This window comes from Geotrypetes seraphini, chromosome 4 (assembly GCF_902459505.1).
Source record: "Geotrypetes seraphini chromosome 4, aGeoSer1.1, whole genome shotgun sequence".
In the NCBI taxonomy this organism is placed as follows: domain Eukaryota; kingdom Metazoa; phylum Chordata; class Amphibia; order Gymnophiona; family Dermophiidae; genus Geotrypetes; species Geotrypetes seraphini.
This window is the reverse complement of record NC_047087.1, coordinates 71,853,129-71,872,322: the sequence shown is the minus strand read 5'-3', so window position 1 is coordinate 71,872,322 and position 19,194 is coordinate 71,853,129. Positions and strand designations below refer to the sequence as shown.

At 43.1% G+C, this 19,194-nt stretch overlaps 1 protein-coding gene across 1 annotated transcript in view; it reads left to right on the top strand.

The window, feature by feature from the left end:
- Positions 1-15,859, top strand: part of ARL6 (ADP ribosylation factor like GTPase 6) — a 50,043-nt gene extending 34,184 nt beyond the window's left edge. Inside the window, exons 5-8 of the mRNA XM_033941518.1 lie at positions 8,434-8,528; positions 12,336-12,465; positions 12,954-13,009; positions 15,321-15,859. Coding sequence (XP_033797409.1) covers positions 8,434-8,528; positions 12,336-12,465; positions 12,954-13,009; positions 15,321-15,346 — 307 coding nt within the window. The 3' untranslated portion in view covers positions 15,347-15,859. The remainder of the gene's footprint in view (positions 1-8,433; positions 8,529-12,335; positions 12,466-12,953; positions 13,010-15,320) is intronic.
- The last annotated feature ends 3,335 nt before the right edge of the window (positions 15,860-19,194 follow it).

The window sequence follows — 19,194 nt, the reverse complement described above, 5'->3', positions numbered from 1 at the left end:
ATGCCCTCTTTCGGCTACCAGCCGCAAGAGGGCATGTTCCATCCTCTCAACACACCCTCTCAATACATGCACCTCTTCCAAGAGGGCAGAGTAGGGCTCCATCTCCCTGACCGCCCCCTCCTGAGGCTGGTCGGGCTGCTCCTGGGGGGGAACAGCAAGGAAAGGGGGTGGGATGGGATCAGGAACAGGAAGGGCAGGAGAGTGAGGGGAAGGGCTATGGGTGGGGGAAGGGGAAGGTCCAACAGGGGATGGTGGTGGGGGTCCTGGAGATAGTGGTGGGTCAGGCGGTGGGGGTCCAGGGGGCAGTGGTGGGGCAGGCAGTCCAGGGGGCAGTGGTGGGGCAGGTGGTGGAGGTCCAGGGGGCAGTGGTGGGGCAGGCGGTATGGGTGGCTCAGCAAGCTGCCACGGGGAATCTTCCTCTTCTTCCCCCTCCTCCTCCTCCGCCGATGACCAGGGCAGAGCCCCCTCCCTCACCTCCGGGGCCCAGGGTGGGGTCATGGGTGCCACCTCCTGAGGGGGTGCCTGCGCTGCTGCTTGACAAGAGAGAAATAGGATACTGTCAGATATGTCCACAACACTTTTGAACATGACATTATTTACTACGTTATTTTCTTCAAATGCTAATAACAGGATGCAAAGCACCTACTCCACTGTAAACATCAAAATGTAGCGTAAGTAAGTGAGGCAAGTAGAACACCATAACGCCATTGTGACATGATATCACAATAGCAGCTTTACTGCAGATTTTATGATTAAGAATGGTTTACAGCTACTCATGCATTTTCATCTATTTATTCTGGTAGGCTGATCACAAAGAAACACACGCTGGACTCATTACTCACTGGCTTCAGCGCGCAATTCCTCCCTCACCCCCTCAAGGAAGGCTCGCTCCTGGCGCCTCAGCAGCCGCCCCCTTTTCCTGAGATCCTCAACCTGGATAATAGAGAGAGAGAGAAAGAACAGAGAGGGAAGGATATGATGAGTGCCATCTAGCACTGTGGCATAACATGTTTACTTAAGTATTGACCTCTATAAGCACATAAAAATGGAGTACACTGCTCTCCAAGAGCCCCTATCCACTTTGCTGCCTGCCTCCACCCCCTTCTGCCACATGTTTTACATGAATGTATTCACGTACTCCAGCATTTTCCCCTTTCTGTGCTGGAGGCATCGCTATCTCTCTACTGTACCTGGGACAGTGGGGGAGGGGGGGGAGGTGACATGGCCAGCATCACAAGGAGGAGTGTGGGATTGAACTCACAACCCCAGGGTGCTGAGGCTGTAGCCTATCAGCACTGCCCCACATTACAGCATGTCCTGGTGAGCTTACAATCATGCAGCAGGGGCAATAAAATAGTTTGGTCAGAAGGAGCCAGCGTGGCTTGAAACCCCTGACGTCAGGGTACTGACGCTGTCACTTTAAACGTCATGCCACTATCTCCCTAGACCAGCAGATTGATACAGGAAAGTTGAAGGTATTTGAAATGACATAGCAGCACTTTAATATATTTGTTTTCCTTTGGCAAAGTTGATTTCAAGATGTTTCTAATACAAATGCGATGTTCATGACCCCAAAATTAGTTGTGTTCATGTTGTGAATGGAATAGATGCCTTATAGGAGCTGAATTTGTCATTTAAAATTCTACTACTGCTCCTTTGGGATGTGCTTTAATTTCAGTATTCAATATAAAAGATTTATTATGCACAATTGTAGTTTTTAAAAGGAATCAAGATTTACCCACAATAACATGACCAATTTGATTGAGACAGGTTTCCATCATCATTACTTTTTACATGATTACTTGTGAAAGCCTCACTAGGAATACTTACTTCCCGGGGACATGAGGCTCTTATATTATACCGCCGGGTTAGGCGGGTCCAGGATTGCCTGAACTGCAGGTATGTCCTGCGATGTCCTGGCATAACAAAATAATGGTGCTCATGCTGCAAAAACAATCTGGCCAGGAGATTGGCGTCCTCAGTGGTGAAGTTGGGCAGTCTTCTGGCAGCCATTTTATGAGAAATAACTGCGTATGAAGAACGGGCGATTCTATGACATCACAACGCAAAAAATCGCGATGATGTTTTTGTGCCGCTTGGGCGTGCTTGCGGCAGCCGCTCCGCGCTACATCAACACTGTTGATTACATCTTAAACCACGCCGATATCGCTGTTATACAAAAAAGTATAGCAGATCGCTTAGAAGCTTACCATGTAAACCTAATGAAACTTCACCTCCCCCAAACACAATGACAAGTTATAAATGAAATAAATGAAGATTGGGAAGTGAGGTTCACATATTTTAGCTTAGCTATGCATGTTTGGGGGTGGAAAAAAAAAAGACTATTATATCTTTGGTAACCTTAGTCAGGACTTGAACCCCTGACCTTTGGAAGATACATGCAGTGCTTTTAAGCACTGAGCTATGTTGGGGACTTGGGAATGGGAGTCTCCAGAAATGGCTTTAGGTACAAGCTTTGACAAGGGGTAATCATTGCAAGTATCTACAGGTGTATTTGATCTGAGAACACCCAATGAACGTCCAAAACGATTTCAAAATTCTAACAGCTTCTATGACATTAGACGCTACTTTATGGTTAGGGTTAGGGCTAGAGTTAAGTAGCTCAGTAGCTCAGTGAGTAAACGTGCTGTACCAATCATCCATAGGTTGTGAGTTTAACTCCCGACTTGTCTTTTACTTGATTATAACATGAGGGGTTTATGCTGCAGGAGTGTGTTGTTGGGGTGTTGCAGGGGTGTCTAGGATGACAGAGAATAGTCACTTGCATTTTCAACAATGCATTTGAATTTCTTAAGACGAAACCTTAGTGAGCCAGGGGAGGAAGGTCACCGCAGCCTTGCGCCTCAGATGAAAAGGTTAATTTTTTAGGGACTGTGTAAGCTGATCTGGGACAGTCTTCAGCGACTCGGAGCCCTCCTCCCGGCTGGGCAGAAGGAGGAGGCTTTGGCAGTGGTGGTTTTGGTGGTGAGTGAGGGTGGGAGGGGGGAGTCGCCTGGCTGCTGCATCTGCACTCCTGCTGGCCACAGACCTACTGATCACAGAGCAGAGATCACAGAAGCACGCAGGTATGTGCGCATGCGCGGCTAGGGTTTTATTATATAGGATATACACCTATCGCATCTCATTTTCATCACAAACACATTAGCGAGACTATACACAATACATTACAAAGTTGAGCTTGGGTTTGATAAAATAAACAGCATAATTTTGACTCTGTATTACATTTATTGAACCATACTTAAGAATATGGGTGTTGCATCCGTGACAACGGTGCTTTACACCATTGAGCTACCAGCCTTTTACCGCAACTGACTGAGATATGATAGCTAAGTAGAGTATACTTTAGCACATCACTAAGGTATGCTAAGACAGGGGAACCAGAGACACAGGTGTAGGTCAGTGAGTAAAAGCACTATATCGATCATCTGTAGGTTGTGAGTTCAACTCCCGGCTTGTCTTTTACTTGTGGCATATCTACCTTCCAGGTGCACCTTGATGATGTCACAATGAGGTCAGCATTGTGCTGCTGGCTACTTCCTCTTCCTGTGAACTAGAAGCCACATTCAGGTCTAATCTGTGTTTTGATTCTGTTTCTAAGTTGGGCCAGTGTAAGTTATGGGATTTACCTTTGTTGTGAAGAATGAGCTGATTGTAGCAATGTTTTAAGACCAGGAGAGTGTTCTTTCGAGCAAGATATCACTTCTAAACTATCCTCTCTGAAATAATGTCTCTGGGAAATCGAGAGAAAGCTTATTGGATGACTTAGGGTGCCTTTCCTGCCAGTCTTTGTGGAACTTAAGAAGTCTATATGGTGTTCAAAGTCCTATCCTTTCCACTTCTAATAGGAGGTGAGTATGACATTCCTGTACAGCTTTCTGTGTAGCATACATCTACCGGTTCCCACCTTCCATACTGATAATGTAAGTTCAACACCCACTCGGTACATTTCATTTTCTAGTTCTCCTTTGAAACATAACATATTATTTTTCCTTGTATTAATGGTAAACTGTACAATTTTGATATCCTAGAGGAAAAAGATACAACACAGCAGTGTTCTCTGTCTGCCATTCCCTACCTCACTGATATTGCCAGATCAACTAATATATAGTTTACAAAATGGTATACTGTGTTTTGGTTATCCTTTTCATCATCTTATACTTACAATGCTGAATGACTGAAAATAAAGAGTATAAAAAAAGTATAATCTAAAAAAAAAACAAAAAACACATCGTACCGAAGTCTATCACGGGTCCATTGGAGACGTCTTAATGACGTTTCAGAAACCTGCGTCTATCTTGCGCCAAGAGGTTGTAGGGACGTCTACCGCACGCCTAAGTACCGTTTGATTGACACTTGCGTTTGCCGGACATCTAAAGCACGCCAAAGTTAGACGTACTAATAGAGAATTTACCCCTGACTGTCCTTATGTTTCGTTCATATTGGATGAGTTTCTTGTCAGCTGTTTTCATTTCTATACTTCTTTGTTTTGTTTCCTGACTCTCCTAGCATCCTTCTCAGGCCAGTTATGGACAGAAAATTATACTCTCATCAACTAATTTATAACCACAGCCAGATTAAAGCATTTAGTACAGCTAACAGGTACACTAGGCAAACCTTCAGCCTTGCACTCTCTCAATTAATTTTTAGGTCTGTGGTTTCCGCTTCCACTCTCCCCCCCCCTTTCTCCCGATATTTTGAGAATTAAACACACCAATTTATTTAAAATTATTTATAACCCGCCTATCCACAAATCTAAATGGGGAACTAATCACATACAAAATCACACTAAGGCCCTCTTTTACAAAGATGTGCTAAGCATTTTAGCGCGGATTTAGCATGCACTGAATCAATGCGTGCGCTAACCGCTAACGCGTCCATAGAATAACTTGCACGCATTAGCGTTTAGCATGCAGTAATATTTAGCGCACGCACCTTTGTAAAAGAGGGGGTAAGAAATACAGATACAACACAACAAAAAGAAACAGCTTAAAAAAAGAACTGTCACATTGCTTACGCCAAAAAAGTGCTCAAACAACACAGTTTTTACCCCCTTTCTGAAATTCCAAAGCATATTCGATTGGCGCAATGACAAAGGCAAGGTATTCCACAGCGCCGAGCCTTGCACAGAAAGCATAGATTTGCAGTCCCCCCCCTGAAGATTTTTTGAGTTACTGTGACTGTCAGGACCTATCCTTTTCCATCAACTGATCTTACCAGCCCCTAGACGATGCTACCTTAGTTGACTTTCTGGTTTGCCTAAGCCAGCCCTGATTTAATATTCAAGCTTTCAAATGTGGCATCAAGGCACCACTGACCTCAAATGAAAAGTGTGTGTTAGAAAAAAAAGTGTATGTCTTCAGGATTTCTCCAAAGCCTTATACATACCCAGTCCTCTACTATCTCTAAACTGATTTTCGGACTGAAGAAGTCCGACCACGTAACACCTTGCTACTGACTACTGCATTGGCTGCCGATGGAGGCGTGTGTGAAGTTTAAGCTCGGTTGTTTTTGCTTTAAGGCACTATTCGGTCTAGCCCCTAAATATATAACTGACCTTTTCTCTTTCTCAGCCAATAGACATAAGAGAAGCTCACACTTGAACTTTGTTTCCCCTCCAGTTAGAAGATGTAAGACATCATCAACACCTTTTCTTACATCAGGCAGCATTATGGGATAAAGATCTCTAGATCAATTGCTTAGGCCAGTGGTCTCAAACTCAAACTCTTTGCAGGGCCACATTTTGGACTTGTAGGTATTTGGAGAGCCTCAGAAAAAAAAGAAATGACAATTTTGCATGAGGTAAAACTCTTTATAGTTTATAAATTTTTCCTTTTGGCTAAGTCTTAATAATAATATTGTCATTTATAGCTAAAGAGACATATGATCAAGAAACTGTTTTATTTTACTTTTGTGATTATGATAAACATACTGAGGGCCTCAAAATAGTCCCTGGCGGGCCGCATGTGGCCCCCGGGCCGCGTGTTTGAGACCACTGGCTTAGGCCTACTACGTATGGGGAATTTAGGAAACACCTAAAAACATATCTGTTCCTGAAGTATTTAGGCAGCTGACCTGTACAATTCTTACTCCAAAATAACTGCTAATCAATACCTGGGTTTTTTTTTTAGAATTATCTTTATTAGCAATTGCAATACCTGTTAATCACTAGCTCTTAACTCTGTTTATTGCACTCAAGTTGTACCATCTTTTAATCATTGTAAACCGCATAGAACTTCACGGTCCTGCAGTATATAAACTGTTATTATTATTATTATAACTTTTCATATTCTTATCAGAGCTACATAATGCAGACTGATATGCTTAATTTCTTAACACTTACTATTTTAACAGAAATGTAAGGCAATTACTGTAATGGAAACTTGTCTCTTGAATCTGTAAGAGTGATGTATGCAGAGACCACTATAGATGAAGACGCTTTTCTGAAGTTGTATGAGTAGGGTTACCATTTTTCGGGCCACAAAAATCCGTACACATGGCTCGTCCTGTTCTACCTTTGGCTCCACCCCATTCCACCCAACCCTTCGCAGTTCACCCTCCAGCCATGTCCCCACAGCCCTCTTCTCTTCTTCTCTGACAAGAGGGCCTGGAGCATGCGTGGATGTGTGTGATGTCATCCATGCATGCTCGGATGCCCTCCAGATGCAGACAGATCTTGTTGGGGGCTTTTCAAAAGCTGGACCAACTTCCAGGTTCTGGAAAGTCCGTACGAGATCCTGCCCGGTCCTCTAAAAAGAGGACATGTTCGAGCTTTCCCAGATGTCTGGTAACCCTATGTATGAGGGAGTTTGCTAAACAGATATTGCCATTTAGCAGGTAATTCTGCAACTTGGTGCCTCAAATCAGGTACCACAATGGGGTGCAGTGAACTCCAATTCTATAATCGTACTTAGGTTTAACAAAATATTATAGAGTACTAGCATAAATCCATTTTGCTGTACCAAAAGTTATAAACAATCACTAGGTCAATAGCTATATAAGTGGGTGTCCCTTGCAAGTGTAGCAGGATAGACATTTCATGTACTGCATTAAGGTGTGCATAGATTTCTAATGCCTGCTTATTAAATTTGAGCTGCAGGTTTAAGGTGTGTAACATCATCAGTGCTGTGGATTTCTACAGCTCTACTTATGCAGCCCTAGGCAGCCTGAGTATAACAGTTGGAGTTGAACTTTTTAGCCTATGCTCTATAGAAGCCAATTACACCTGGGAGTTGTCAAGGAAACAGAAGAGAAGATGTAGACTTTATGGCTCCAAGAGATGGTTTGAGACCCAGCTGAAAGGTTTCAGCAGCTTCTGGAAGCTAAGCAAGGAGAAGACAGTCCTCAGGGCGAATCTCTAGTTGAAAGTAGCCCTACCTCCAGAGGAGATTTAAGGTCTGGGAAATGGTGGCAATTTTGTCTTTTGGTCAGAGCCTACCAACTGACCAGTACAATCTGAATTGGAAGTTTGAGTCTTTTAGTCAAATCCCACTAGTTGATCCACTGGAATGGAAACTGTAAAATCATCCTTTTGCAGGGTAGAAGAAGTTGGACTGTGTTCTCAAAGAAAACTGCTCACCGTTCAAGAGAGTGTCTCTTCTTGTTTGCAAAGAAGTAAAGTTAGAGTAAACTGTTCAGAGAGAGGGTGCACTGTCTGATGCAAGCTGGTTCCGGGCCCTGGGTCCTAAAAACTAAAAATAATTTTGTACGCCCCTTTCCAGTTATCTGGTAAAACAGGAGGTTACAGAATTACACACCATAGCACTAATGTGCTACTTTATAGAATAGTGAATAGTGCATTTTGGTGTATTTCTGCCAATTAAGGCTGCACTTAAATGCACAAAGCACATGTTAATTGCATGCACCCATTGATAAAATTCCCTTCATGATGTATAACTATCTTGGAAAAAATATGGAAGTAGGGGAGGACCAACAAAAAGTTGAAAAGGAAATTTTGGAGTCAAAGTTTATTATAATAATAAAAAAATAAGCTGCCAGGTCTTCGTAAAACAAATCTCCAAAAATAGTTGGAGTTCAGAAGGACTCAAGACAGTGCCATTTTTTTGTCACAATCATCTACATCAGGAGTCACAACAATATGAATAGTTCTAAAGACAAGTATCTGTTTTGGGGGGTGAAATGCTAATCCTCAATAAAAAAATTGCCACTATAAGTGTTTTCTCTGCTAAACACTTGGTACTGTCACACGTCCTTCTTTTGAATTCCTACTGTTTTGGGGGGATTTGTTTTACATAGATCTGGTACTCTATATATTATTATAAACTTTGTTTGACTCCAGGGTTTCCTTTTTCTACTTTGTCTTGGTCCTCCCTTACTTTCTCCTTTTTGGTAAAAACCATCTTTCCATTTCCCAGATGCCTGCTGAGATTCCTGATCTCTCCCTGTTTGTTGCAGGGAAGGGATGGCCATTATCTTTGTCGTCGACAGCAGTGACAAGTTAAGAATGGTAGTGGCCAAAGAAGAGCTCGAGACTCTCCTGAATCATCCAGGTTAAATAACTTGCTCTTCTTTTGTCTTTTACATCTTGCAAAAAAGGCAAATGGTTATAGATATAAGACCTTCTTAGATAGAACCTTAGCATTTCAAGCAGATAAATTGCAATCTTGGTTAGATAAATGTATCCATCAAGCTATGTCTTATTCCTCTTTTCGAAAATTAATTAAGACCACTTTGTTCGATAAATTTATTACCTAATTAGGGCTTTTTATAGTTTGTAACTGTATTTTTATTGAATGATTGTACTTCACTGATTGTCCAGCTCCTCTTAGTGTAAGCTGCCTATGGCGATATAAAAGTATAAAGTTATTATTATTATTAATGACAGAGTAACTCATTTAGGGGCCAATGCATTAATCCTGTACTAGAGTCATGAGCTAAAGCTCAGCACTTGGTTTCCTAATGCAAACCTTTACTCCCCAATACAGTAATGAAATAGGATGCAAATAGGCTAAAGGGGGAGAGGTTAATTTGTGATTACATATTCCATACTAAGTGAAGGTGTTTTCTGTGTTCTGTTTGTATAAAAGACATGGTTTTTTGTTAGCCCACCCATAGCAGGGGGCCCTAGGCACCTGGGCCAACCGGAATTGACCCAGTTGCCTTAGGCCCCTCCTGTGGGCGGGGCCTTAGGCACATGGGGCCAACCCAGCCCATGTGCCTAAGGCCCCACCCACAGGGTGGGGCCTTAGGTGCCTGGCCCAATCAGGCCCTAGGCCCGCCATTTGGAGGATGGCGGGCCTGCTGGGCGGACGGGCTTGGGACCCGTCTGTCCGTCCAACTTCATGTAAGTTCAGGGGATGTGTCTCAGGGTCATTGGGTTGGGGGGGGTTCAGGGGTTCAAGGGGGGCAGTTATGGGGGTACGTCATGGGCAGAAGGGCCTGGGATCCCTCCTGACCATAATTGAGAGGGGTTGGGGGGTTGCCTCGGTAGGAGAGGTTGGGCTCCCTCCTGCTGGTTTGGGGGGGTTTGTGGGTCGCCTTGGCAGGAGGGATTGGGCTCCCTCCTGCCGGTATTGTGTCGGGAGGTAGGGGGGGGTCGCAGGTTGTCTCGACATATTTGTATGTAACTCAGAACATGTAGCTTTTAAGATTCTTGCTGCTTACCACTCCTCCCAGCTGACAAAAGAACCAACTGTCCTTACCAGCGTTCCCTCTAAGGTATAGCATTCACAACCCAATAGCTACTGTTTAGCTGCTGTTTTTCTCACCTGCATCGTGTACATGTCTAAGGAGATTTGTATTTCTTTGTTTTTTGATACTGGTGTATGCATCCTTTTATGTGAGCAGTATCCTGGGCCCCTGAGGAAGGTTCATTTGAACTGAAACACGGACCGTGTCGGGTCCTGTTACCAAAACTGAGCATTTTCTGCTCTCAGTTGGATGTCATTACCTATTATTCAAACTTGATCCTACAATAAACGACGATTCAAAAAACATTGTTTTTCCATAGTCTCTTTTGGTTTTTACAGCATTCACAACCACATACTGTGGTTTTACAGCATTCACAACCACATTCCTGAATCTGCAATAAGAAAAGTATAGGAGTCTATGCCACTGGAAATACTGCTCAGTGAAATCAAATGAAGCCACAATTGCGTTCTTAAGTTTGACTCGTACTTAAGTCGGTGCCTGTAACTCGAGGACTGCCTGTATTCATTTGGGCTTCTAGTAGGTTTTTAGGGGAGTTTTGGAGAGCTCACCATACATTATAAGGGGGTTATGGTGAAATGTACTTCTGGCATTCTTTATGTGAAGTTCACAGCAGTGTCCTCTAAGATGCCCCATTGCTCTGTTGGCATGCCTGTGTAGCCAGTTCATTACAATGATGGACACTCCCATGACCAAATGGTTTTCAACTTTGGCATTTCTTTGGTTGAAATTGGGTTATAAAGTTAGGCATCTTAAAGGTTGGACATTCTATCAGCCTAGATGTTCAAGTTGGTGATTTAAAAAAATATATATTTTTGAACATCTAGCAATTCAGCTTTTGAAAATGGACACGTGCTTCTGACTTTGGCTGCTTAGCAGGAAACATCCAAGTTGGACTTAGAAATTCTTTTTGAAAATGGCCCTCTAAGTGTTAATTCCAAAATTTTTCTGCAGTACAATAGCACACAAATGTGTTGTATTACCTAGGGTTAATAAAGAGAGGACTAAGTTTGTCATCAAGCAATTTCAGACAGTTCAATCTGTTAAAAAATTGGATTAAGTACATGTATGTTTACATCTGTACCTTTTTTTGCTGAATTTTACAACATTTTATAGTGTTTTTATTAAATGCCAGTAGAAAGACAATTTTTGCCCTAGGCCTTAGTGATGGGGTTTTCTATAGCCACAAAATGTAAGAAAAGCCTTGATCCCCTTACTTCCCACAATCCCCTTTGTGTTGCAGAGGTCTTTGAATGACTGTATTCTAAAGTCATTTGTACTGGGCTAAGTGATAAGATTCAAGACTTCATAGGTCAAATGATTTTGTGTGATCTCTTACAGAGAGGAAGAGATAATTGTTACTGTGGATGGGCAAACTAGATGGTAGGCAACAATCTTGGTTAGGTAAATGTATTCAGCAAGCTATGTTATCCTATTGCTGTTTTTGGAAATTAATTAAGACCACTTTGTTCGATAAGTTTATTACTTAATGAGAGTTTTATTATTGAAATTCTATTTTACAAATATTTATATTTTTTACTGTATTATTGTAGTTTTCTGATTGTCCAGCTCTTTTTAGTGTAAACCGCCCAGAACTTTGGGTTATGACGGTATAAAAGAATAAAGTTATTATTATCATCATTTATCTGCCATCTATGTTTCTAAGGTATGAGTGGAAAGTACATGTCTATTAAATTTGGATAAATCTAGAACAAATTTAGATTATTCAGTATTTGTAGTGTTAACTTTATCTGGGCAGTACCAGGTTCTGGTGGAGAAACACAGACCAACCAATTATAGCATGCTCTGAGGAATCCCATCAAGAATCTGGTCAAGACCCACCAGAAAATTCTACTGCTTCTCAGTTGTTCTGACATATCAGCCTTTTTGTTCTACAATTTTAATTTACAAGGCTAAAACCTTCTTCCTACAACCACGTCTTCACCAGAAACATCTGTTATACCAGCATAGCAGTGCAGTTGGACAAGACTGCTTCATACCATGCCATTATCTGGCGCCAACCCTTTTAGGGGTGTGCATTTATTAGCATGTATTCACTTTATTAATGTGCCTTAAAAAATGTACCCCCCCACCTTTTTAATAACCCGCAGTAGAAGTTACTACTGCAGCCCAGAGCACTAAGTGCTCCCACGCTGCTCTGACACTCTTAGGAATTCTATGAGTGTTAGAGTAGCATCGGAACATTTAGTGCTCCAGACCATAGTAGAAACCTCTACCGCGGCTTAGTAAAAAGGGGGGTTACTGTGTGCTGATTTAAGGTGCATTTATCAATAACATACCTTACTTCATTGGTTAATGCACATTAAATCAAGTTGGCATGCACTAAGACTTCTCTATTAAATAAATGTGTGAAACTACAAAGCACGTAAAAAATGGGAAAAAAATTGATGGAAACCTCCCCCCCCCCAAAAAAAAAAAAAAAAAAGAAAACACCTAACCAAATTTTTCTTGCCTTTGTATATTCCTATGTCTTCCTATGATTCTCCAGGAGTGGCAGCTTCTCTGCAAATAGTGAATTCTGGGGTTGCACAAGCACATGCCTTTCATGTCTCCTGCTTCTTATTCTGTATAAAGAACAAAAATCAATACAAACCGCTTGTAACCATATTCTTCTTTTTCCCCATTAGATATTAAACACAGGCGAATACCTATATTGTTCTTTGCTAACAAGATGGATGTCCGGGATGCACTCTCAGCTGTGAAAGTCTCCCAAATGATGCTTTTAGAAACCATTAAAGATAAGCCTTGGCATATTTGGTAAAGATCTTTTACTTTCCTTTTTCTCGACCAAGACAATTCTATGAATTGATGTCTCAGTCTAGGCGGTATTCAGTACGTAGAGCAATTCTATAATGACATCTTGGCGCCAAGATTCTGTTATAGAATACTAGTATAAAAATCAACATAAATTGTAGAACAGGATCAGATATACCAGTTGCAGTTTAATAAGCATTCAAAAAACATAAAAGCAACCCACAAAGGATATATACAGTCTCAAGTGACACACAGAAAACCCCCCAAATAATACATAAAATTACAAGTGACCTGACAAGGGCCATGTTTCAGCAAAACACACACACACACACACACACACACACCGTAATAAATGTAAATCACTTCAGTAGTACCACAGAAATACATGACCATTTACCCCTTTATGCAGTTCACTTGACCTGATCCCACAAACTAGAAATATTCAATTTCACATCTTTACATGTCTTTGTCCTATCTTGTTTCTGTTTCAGTGCCAGTGACGGCCTTAAAGGAGAAGGGCTACAGGAAGGTGTAGACTGGCTTCAAGGTAGGTCTCAACTCAGGTTCTCTGCTTGGTTTTCATTGTACATGCATGTATTATATTTTTTTCTTTTGCATGTTTATTTTTCTGCTTTCAGATCAGATCAGACAGTAAGGGATACCTTCAAATCTGAATTTTGGTCACATCATAAAAAAAAAATACAGTACTGTTGTATTTTCTGAATATACACAAATAAGCCTTTGTAAAGGATTTGCATGGGATTATGAACTTTCATTAGCTTCTCAGCTGTTATTGAGACTGTACTGCAAATACCTTTCCAGACAGGAGGCAGAGTGGAGATTACCTGTTGGTTAGTTCATTTGCTTTGAGCCAGTGGTGTAGCCAGACATTTAGGCCTAGATTCACTGATCCTTCCGATCCTGTACCGATCTTTCCCCAACCCGATTCACTAAACTGCTTACCACTCAATCTCCTATCTGATCCGATTCACCCATGCAAATGAGTAAAACCCCATGCAAAATAGCCAAGCGATTGATTCACTAATAATTGCTTGGCTATTCTGAATCAGGTTTTACTATCATAAAACCTGACTGCTGCAGACCTGTCGGTAACTGTGTTACCGACAGGTCTGCCTATCTTTTTTATTAATTTTTTTCCATGGCATAGATATTTTGCGTGTATTACACATGCAAAATATCTGCCCATAAAAAAAATAATAAAAGACAGGCACACCTGTTAAAAAAACGCCACCCCCCAACAAACACGCCCCCCCTGTGACCCACAAATGGCAGGTGGAATGCTGACATCTTCCTGCCATCGGCACTCCCCCAAACCCCGTGATCCAAAATATAGCAGGAGGGATGCCAACTCCCTCCTGCCATTGTGCCAATGCGGGCGTACGCCATGTCCTCTTCCCCCATATCTGTAAACGTTGGGCGCAGGAGGGGTATTCAGTCCCTCCTGCTCCGTAGGCCTTCAGTCAGTCTTCGGGAGCAGGAGGAACCGCAAAGTCCTCCTGCTCCTCTCCTCCGCCCGACCCGCGACACAATTCTGGCCTTAGGCCCTGCCCTGGTGCATCATGTGATGCACGGGGAGGGGCCTAAGGACCTGATTGCCTCAGGCGCCCTGGGCTCCTCTCTTGGGAGGGGCCTGAGGCACCTGAGTCAATCAGGGACTTCCTTAGGGCAAATCATTTGCTTGCAAAAAAAGTAGTGAATCAATCGCTGTTTCAAACTCGGCCAGTAATCTGCCAACAGCAATTGAATCACTACCTTTAGTGAATCTGGGCCCTAGTGTTGGATGGACCCGAGCCCATAGTAGGTGAGCAAGAGAAGCCTGCATCTCTCCATCCCCTCAGCAAGTAATCCAGCATCTCTCAACTACCCCCACCACCCTACATACCTTTTGAACACTTCAGTTCTGTGCTGGCAGGAAGATGTGATTCTTACATGCTGCTGTGTCAGCCCCAGAGCCTTCCCTCTCATGCAGCTTTCTGTTTCCATATGTGAGCCCATTTCAGAGAAAAAGCTATGGGGGCCAGCATAGCTGTGTGCATGAGTCACTGCTGGGGAAGAACTGAAGTCAGGGGGAGGGGTCAGAGATGCTGGATCCCCTACGAAAAGGGAGGGAGCTTATGGGGCTTGGGAATCCCAATCAGCTACATCAAAGATGCACTGCTGCTTGGGCCCAACTGTGGCTACACCACTGCTGTGATCTGGGACGTAGAGTATGGTGGGGAACACAGTAGCTACAGAGGTTTATGTAATCTAGGAGTGGCATGTTTCATTAGGCACCTTGAGAACCATGCCTTTTTTTAAATGTATTTTTAGGCTTCATTTACCACATTTTGAGAAGAAATTCACCCATGGGGTACAGCTATTACAAACCCTCTGAATAGAAGAATTATGGAATAAATACATAAAACTGGCTTTGATAAAACCTGAAGAATTAAATTTTAAAGTTTAAGAGCATAATATTATTTTAGCCATAACTTAGCTTGTATTAACATTTTGCAGACCTCATTCTTCAGATAAGAATTTTGTGATAAAATTAGTCTTGTTTCTTAAATTCCTTTCATGATGCAATGCTTTCAAAGTATCACTAGGTGGTAGCAACCTCTCAGCTTAGCTCTCAGAACAGTGTGTGTTGAGACCAAAGCTGAGTCTACTACACTAGAGCAAAACTGTGTGAATTTTGCTTGCTATACTAGAATTAAACTAAACACACACGGATACACAAAAGAGGAAGAAGAAAAATTGAAATAAATTATGTGTTTTGCAAAAGTTAGTGATTAACAAATATACTAGGGTAATCAGAATATTTTTTTTTTCCTAATGTATTCTCTTGCTTCCACCAGACCAGATCCAAGCAATGAAGATATGAGAAACCCATAGGATAAAGCTCCACCACATCAATGAAAAATAAAGATGAACAGCTCTTTGCTTCATAAATTGAAAATAAAAATTGTACTTATCCACTTTCTCCAAGGACCAAAGGTGGTATTGGACCTAAATATGAGATGCTTCCTCTTCCTTCAGGTGCTCAAGACAGAACAGAGATCAGTTTTCTGGAGAATGTAGTTCCATAGGTTGATGCTACTAAATATTACACTCATCTTCCTGTATACTGTATAGTAATCAACTTTTAATAATTGTTGGTGCTAAATCCCACAGAATTTACCCCTCAATTTTGAGGTTGCTCAATGCCTACTGCATCCACAGGACTGGCACCTGTGTTCCTACAGGATGGAAGCAGTAGTAAAAAACAAACAAACAACAACCCAAAAAAAACCCCAGCCCACACAGCACCTGCAGTTCCATTATGATCCAGCTGTATTAATTAATGTAATAACACAACGAGGCAAACCAAGTCACATCAGGGTTCATGTGGAGTACGCCCAGGGAGTTAAACTTTAAACTTTACTCACAACTCACAAACAAAATATGTGATTATAACAATGTAAAGGGTGCTCTCAGTGTGAACCATCAGCGATAGGAGTCGGAGCTGGACTCCTATCGCTGATGGTTCACACTGAGAGCACCCTTTACATTGTTATAATCACATATTTTGTTTGTGAGTTGTGAGTAAAGTTTAAAGTTTAACTCCCTGGGCGTACTCCACATGAACCCTGATGTGACTTGGTTTGCCTCGTTGTGTTATTGCTATAGTAGGATTTTTGGCAAAATTGGAGTGTAATTGTTGTGTATTAATTAGTGTTACAAAAATACTATATTTATATAAATTATTTATCCCTCCTCCTCTTTCACAAAACCATAGCATGGTTTTTACCACCATGTTCAATGCTAAAAAACGCACAATGGTTTTGTAAAAAGGGGTGTTATTTTGCTCCTCTACAAATCTCTGTGTTTTGTTAAATTACTGTACTAAACTGTGTTGATACAAGAGTTTAAGCTTTGATAGAAATTTGAAAAAGATGTTTATAATGAAATTTAGATTGTGTACATATTCCTATCAAATTTAAAATATATCATTTATTTATTTTGCACTATGTGTGAAGGTGCAGCTGGTGTAAATGCATACATTTGCAGCCTTGCTTGTGGTTGCTCAGGTTACTTCTTGCAGTGAGTCTAGAACCAGGGCCAGTGCAGGGGTGAAAGATGCCCCAGGTGAGTAAACTTTAAATAATTTCAAAGTCCCTAGGCATCTCCCTGAGGCTTTGGTCAAGTTAATAATCATGATCGATTACACTCACTCCTGGGAACAGCCCTGTGGAAATGTGGACAATTGGACATCTCGCATTTAAACATTAATTTAGGCCCTGATTCTCCAAAAGTGCGTCCCAATTTTAGGCAGCTGTAGGCGTCCTACAGCTGTCTAATCAGACAATCGGGATGCACGTTTTTTAAAAAAAATGCTCCCCAGGCAGGCCTGAAGGCACCTCTGGGAGCCTAGGGAGACCCGCAAGACGCCTAAGCTCGCCTAAGGGCCTTAGGCGAACCTAGGCGGCCCTACGCGTCTCCCTAGTAGAGGAAGAAACCTTAAAATGTAGGCCAGCAAAATGCTGGTCTACATTGTAAGTAGACGCAGCCGCTATACTTAACGCGGCAAGGGATCTCTCTGCCGCTATAAGTATAGCGGGCCGCGGCCTGTCCGATTGGATGCCCCCCCCTCCGACACTACCGACCGCCTCCCCCGACAGTACCAACCGCCCCCCCCGACATTACCGATCTCCCTCCCACCCCGACACTACCGATCGCTGGCAGGAGGGTGCCCAAACCCTCCTGCCAGAAGATGCCCCCTCCCGACAATATGGATCGCTAACAACCCCCAAACCTCCAAACTAACCTGTTCTTCAGGCCAGACGGTTCTTGCCCGTCCAGCTGGTAGGCCCACCTCGTCGAAATGAGGCAGGCCCTCCCCTTCCCGGCCCATCCCGCCGAAGCCTAAGGCCTGATTGGCCCAGGCTCTAGAAGCCTGGACCAATCAGGCCTTAGGCATAGCGGGTCCGCCCATCCCCACTAAGTCTAAGGTCTGATTGGCCAATCAGGCCTTAGATTAAGTGGGGATGGGCGGATCCGCTATGCCTAAGGCCTGATTGGTCCAGGCTTCTAGAGCCTGGGCCAATCAGGCTTTAGGCTTCGGCGGGATGGGCCGGGAAGGGGCGAGCCCACCTCATTTCGACGAGGCGGGCCTATCGGCTGGACGGGCAAGAACCGTCTGGCCTGAAGAACAGGTTAGTTTGGAGGTTTGGGGGTTGTTAGCACCGGGGGGGGGGGTGCGTCTTCGGGCAGGAGGGATTGGGCACCCTCCTGCCAGCGATCGGTAGTGTCGGGGTGGAGGGAGATCGGTAATGTCGGGGGGGGGGGCGGTTGGTAGTGTCGGGGGGGGGGGCGGTCGGTAGTGTCGGAGGGGGGGCATCCGATCGGACAGGCCGCGGCCCGCTATACTTATAGCGGCAGAGAGATCCCTTGCCACGATAAGTGTAGCGGGCCGTGTCTAATCTAACCCGATTCTCTAACCAGCGTCTGTAACATGGACGCTGGTTACAGAATCGGGGTTTTAGTGTAGGCCGATTCTGAATAGGACGCCTCTCCCGGGTGTCCTATACAGAATCAGGGCCTAGGTGTCTTGCGGGCCTCGCCTTCAATATAGGCGGCCTGCCTGGGGAGCATTTTTTTAAAAAAACATGCATCCCGATTGGCTGATTAGACAGCTGTAGGACACCTACAGCTGCCTAAAATCGGGACGCACTTTTGGAGAATCAGGGCCTAAGGGACCTTTTTACATAGCCACAATGCTTTTGAATTCAATTGGCTTCTGTGCATTTACCATGGCAGCATCGCTACAGTGACTTTGTAAAAGGGGCCCTAATTTTCTTTTTATACATAATGAGGACACTTTCCAAAAACTATTTACTTGGGTAAATGGACTATTTAGAAATTCCCACTTGCCTTGTGCGTATAATACAGGCTGAAGTTTGTGTGGCTATCAGTGCTATTGAGTTTGTGTGGCTATCAGTGCTAATGTTTTGCGTTGACTGCATTTGCTTTTTGCTGACACCCCCTAGACGGCCACTTAGTCTTACCTAAATGTTGGGCCAGTTCTGATTATAACTAGCTATTTCTGAGATCTCAGCCTGCCATTCTCACTCTCTCTCTCAGTCTCTCTCCATCTATAGTCATCAGTGCTTGCCAGGAACCAGGCTGCCTCCAAGCTATAGATGCAGCACTGCTCCACTTCTACAAAAGACACTTTTTTATGCCTACAGTATTAGTCAAGTTATTTTCTTACATCAGAAAACACACAAGAAAAAAAAAAAAACTTGTACTACCAGTTGGTCTGGGTGTTAGAGAACCTCCCTTTTTGCGGTAACATTGCCAAAGTGTGAAACAATAGAACTATTTCCCTTCTAATCAAAGGGTGTGGATATGTGAGGATTTGGGGATGGGCCAGGATTAAACCATGAAGCTAAAACCTTTGCCTGGAATGCCAGTGAAAGTTATGCCTGCAAGGGTCACACAAAACTTCTGGGTCAATTTTCACCAGTCACAGCTTATAAAAAAATTATGTACATTCAGTGTCACTATATGGATAGGTACATCACTTTAGGGTTCGGTATTCAAAATGATTTACGTGGGCAGGAGAGGCTGCTGCTGCTGTATCGAGCGATGGTGCACCCACACCTGGAATACTGCGTCCAGTTTTGGTCGCCATACCTTAAGAAGGATATGGCGTTACTCGAGAGAGTTCAGAGAAGAGCGACACATCTG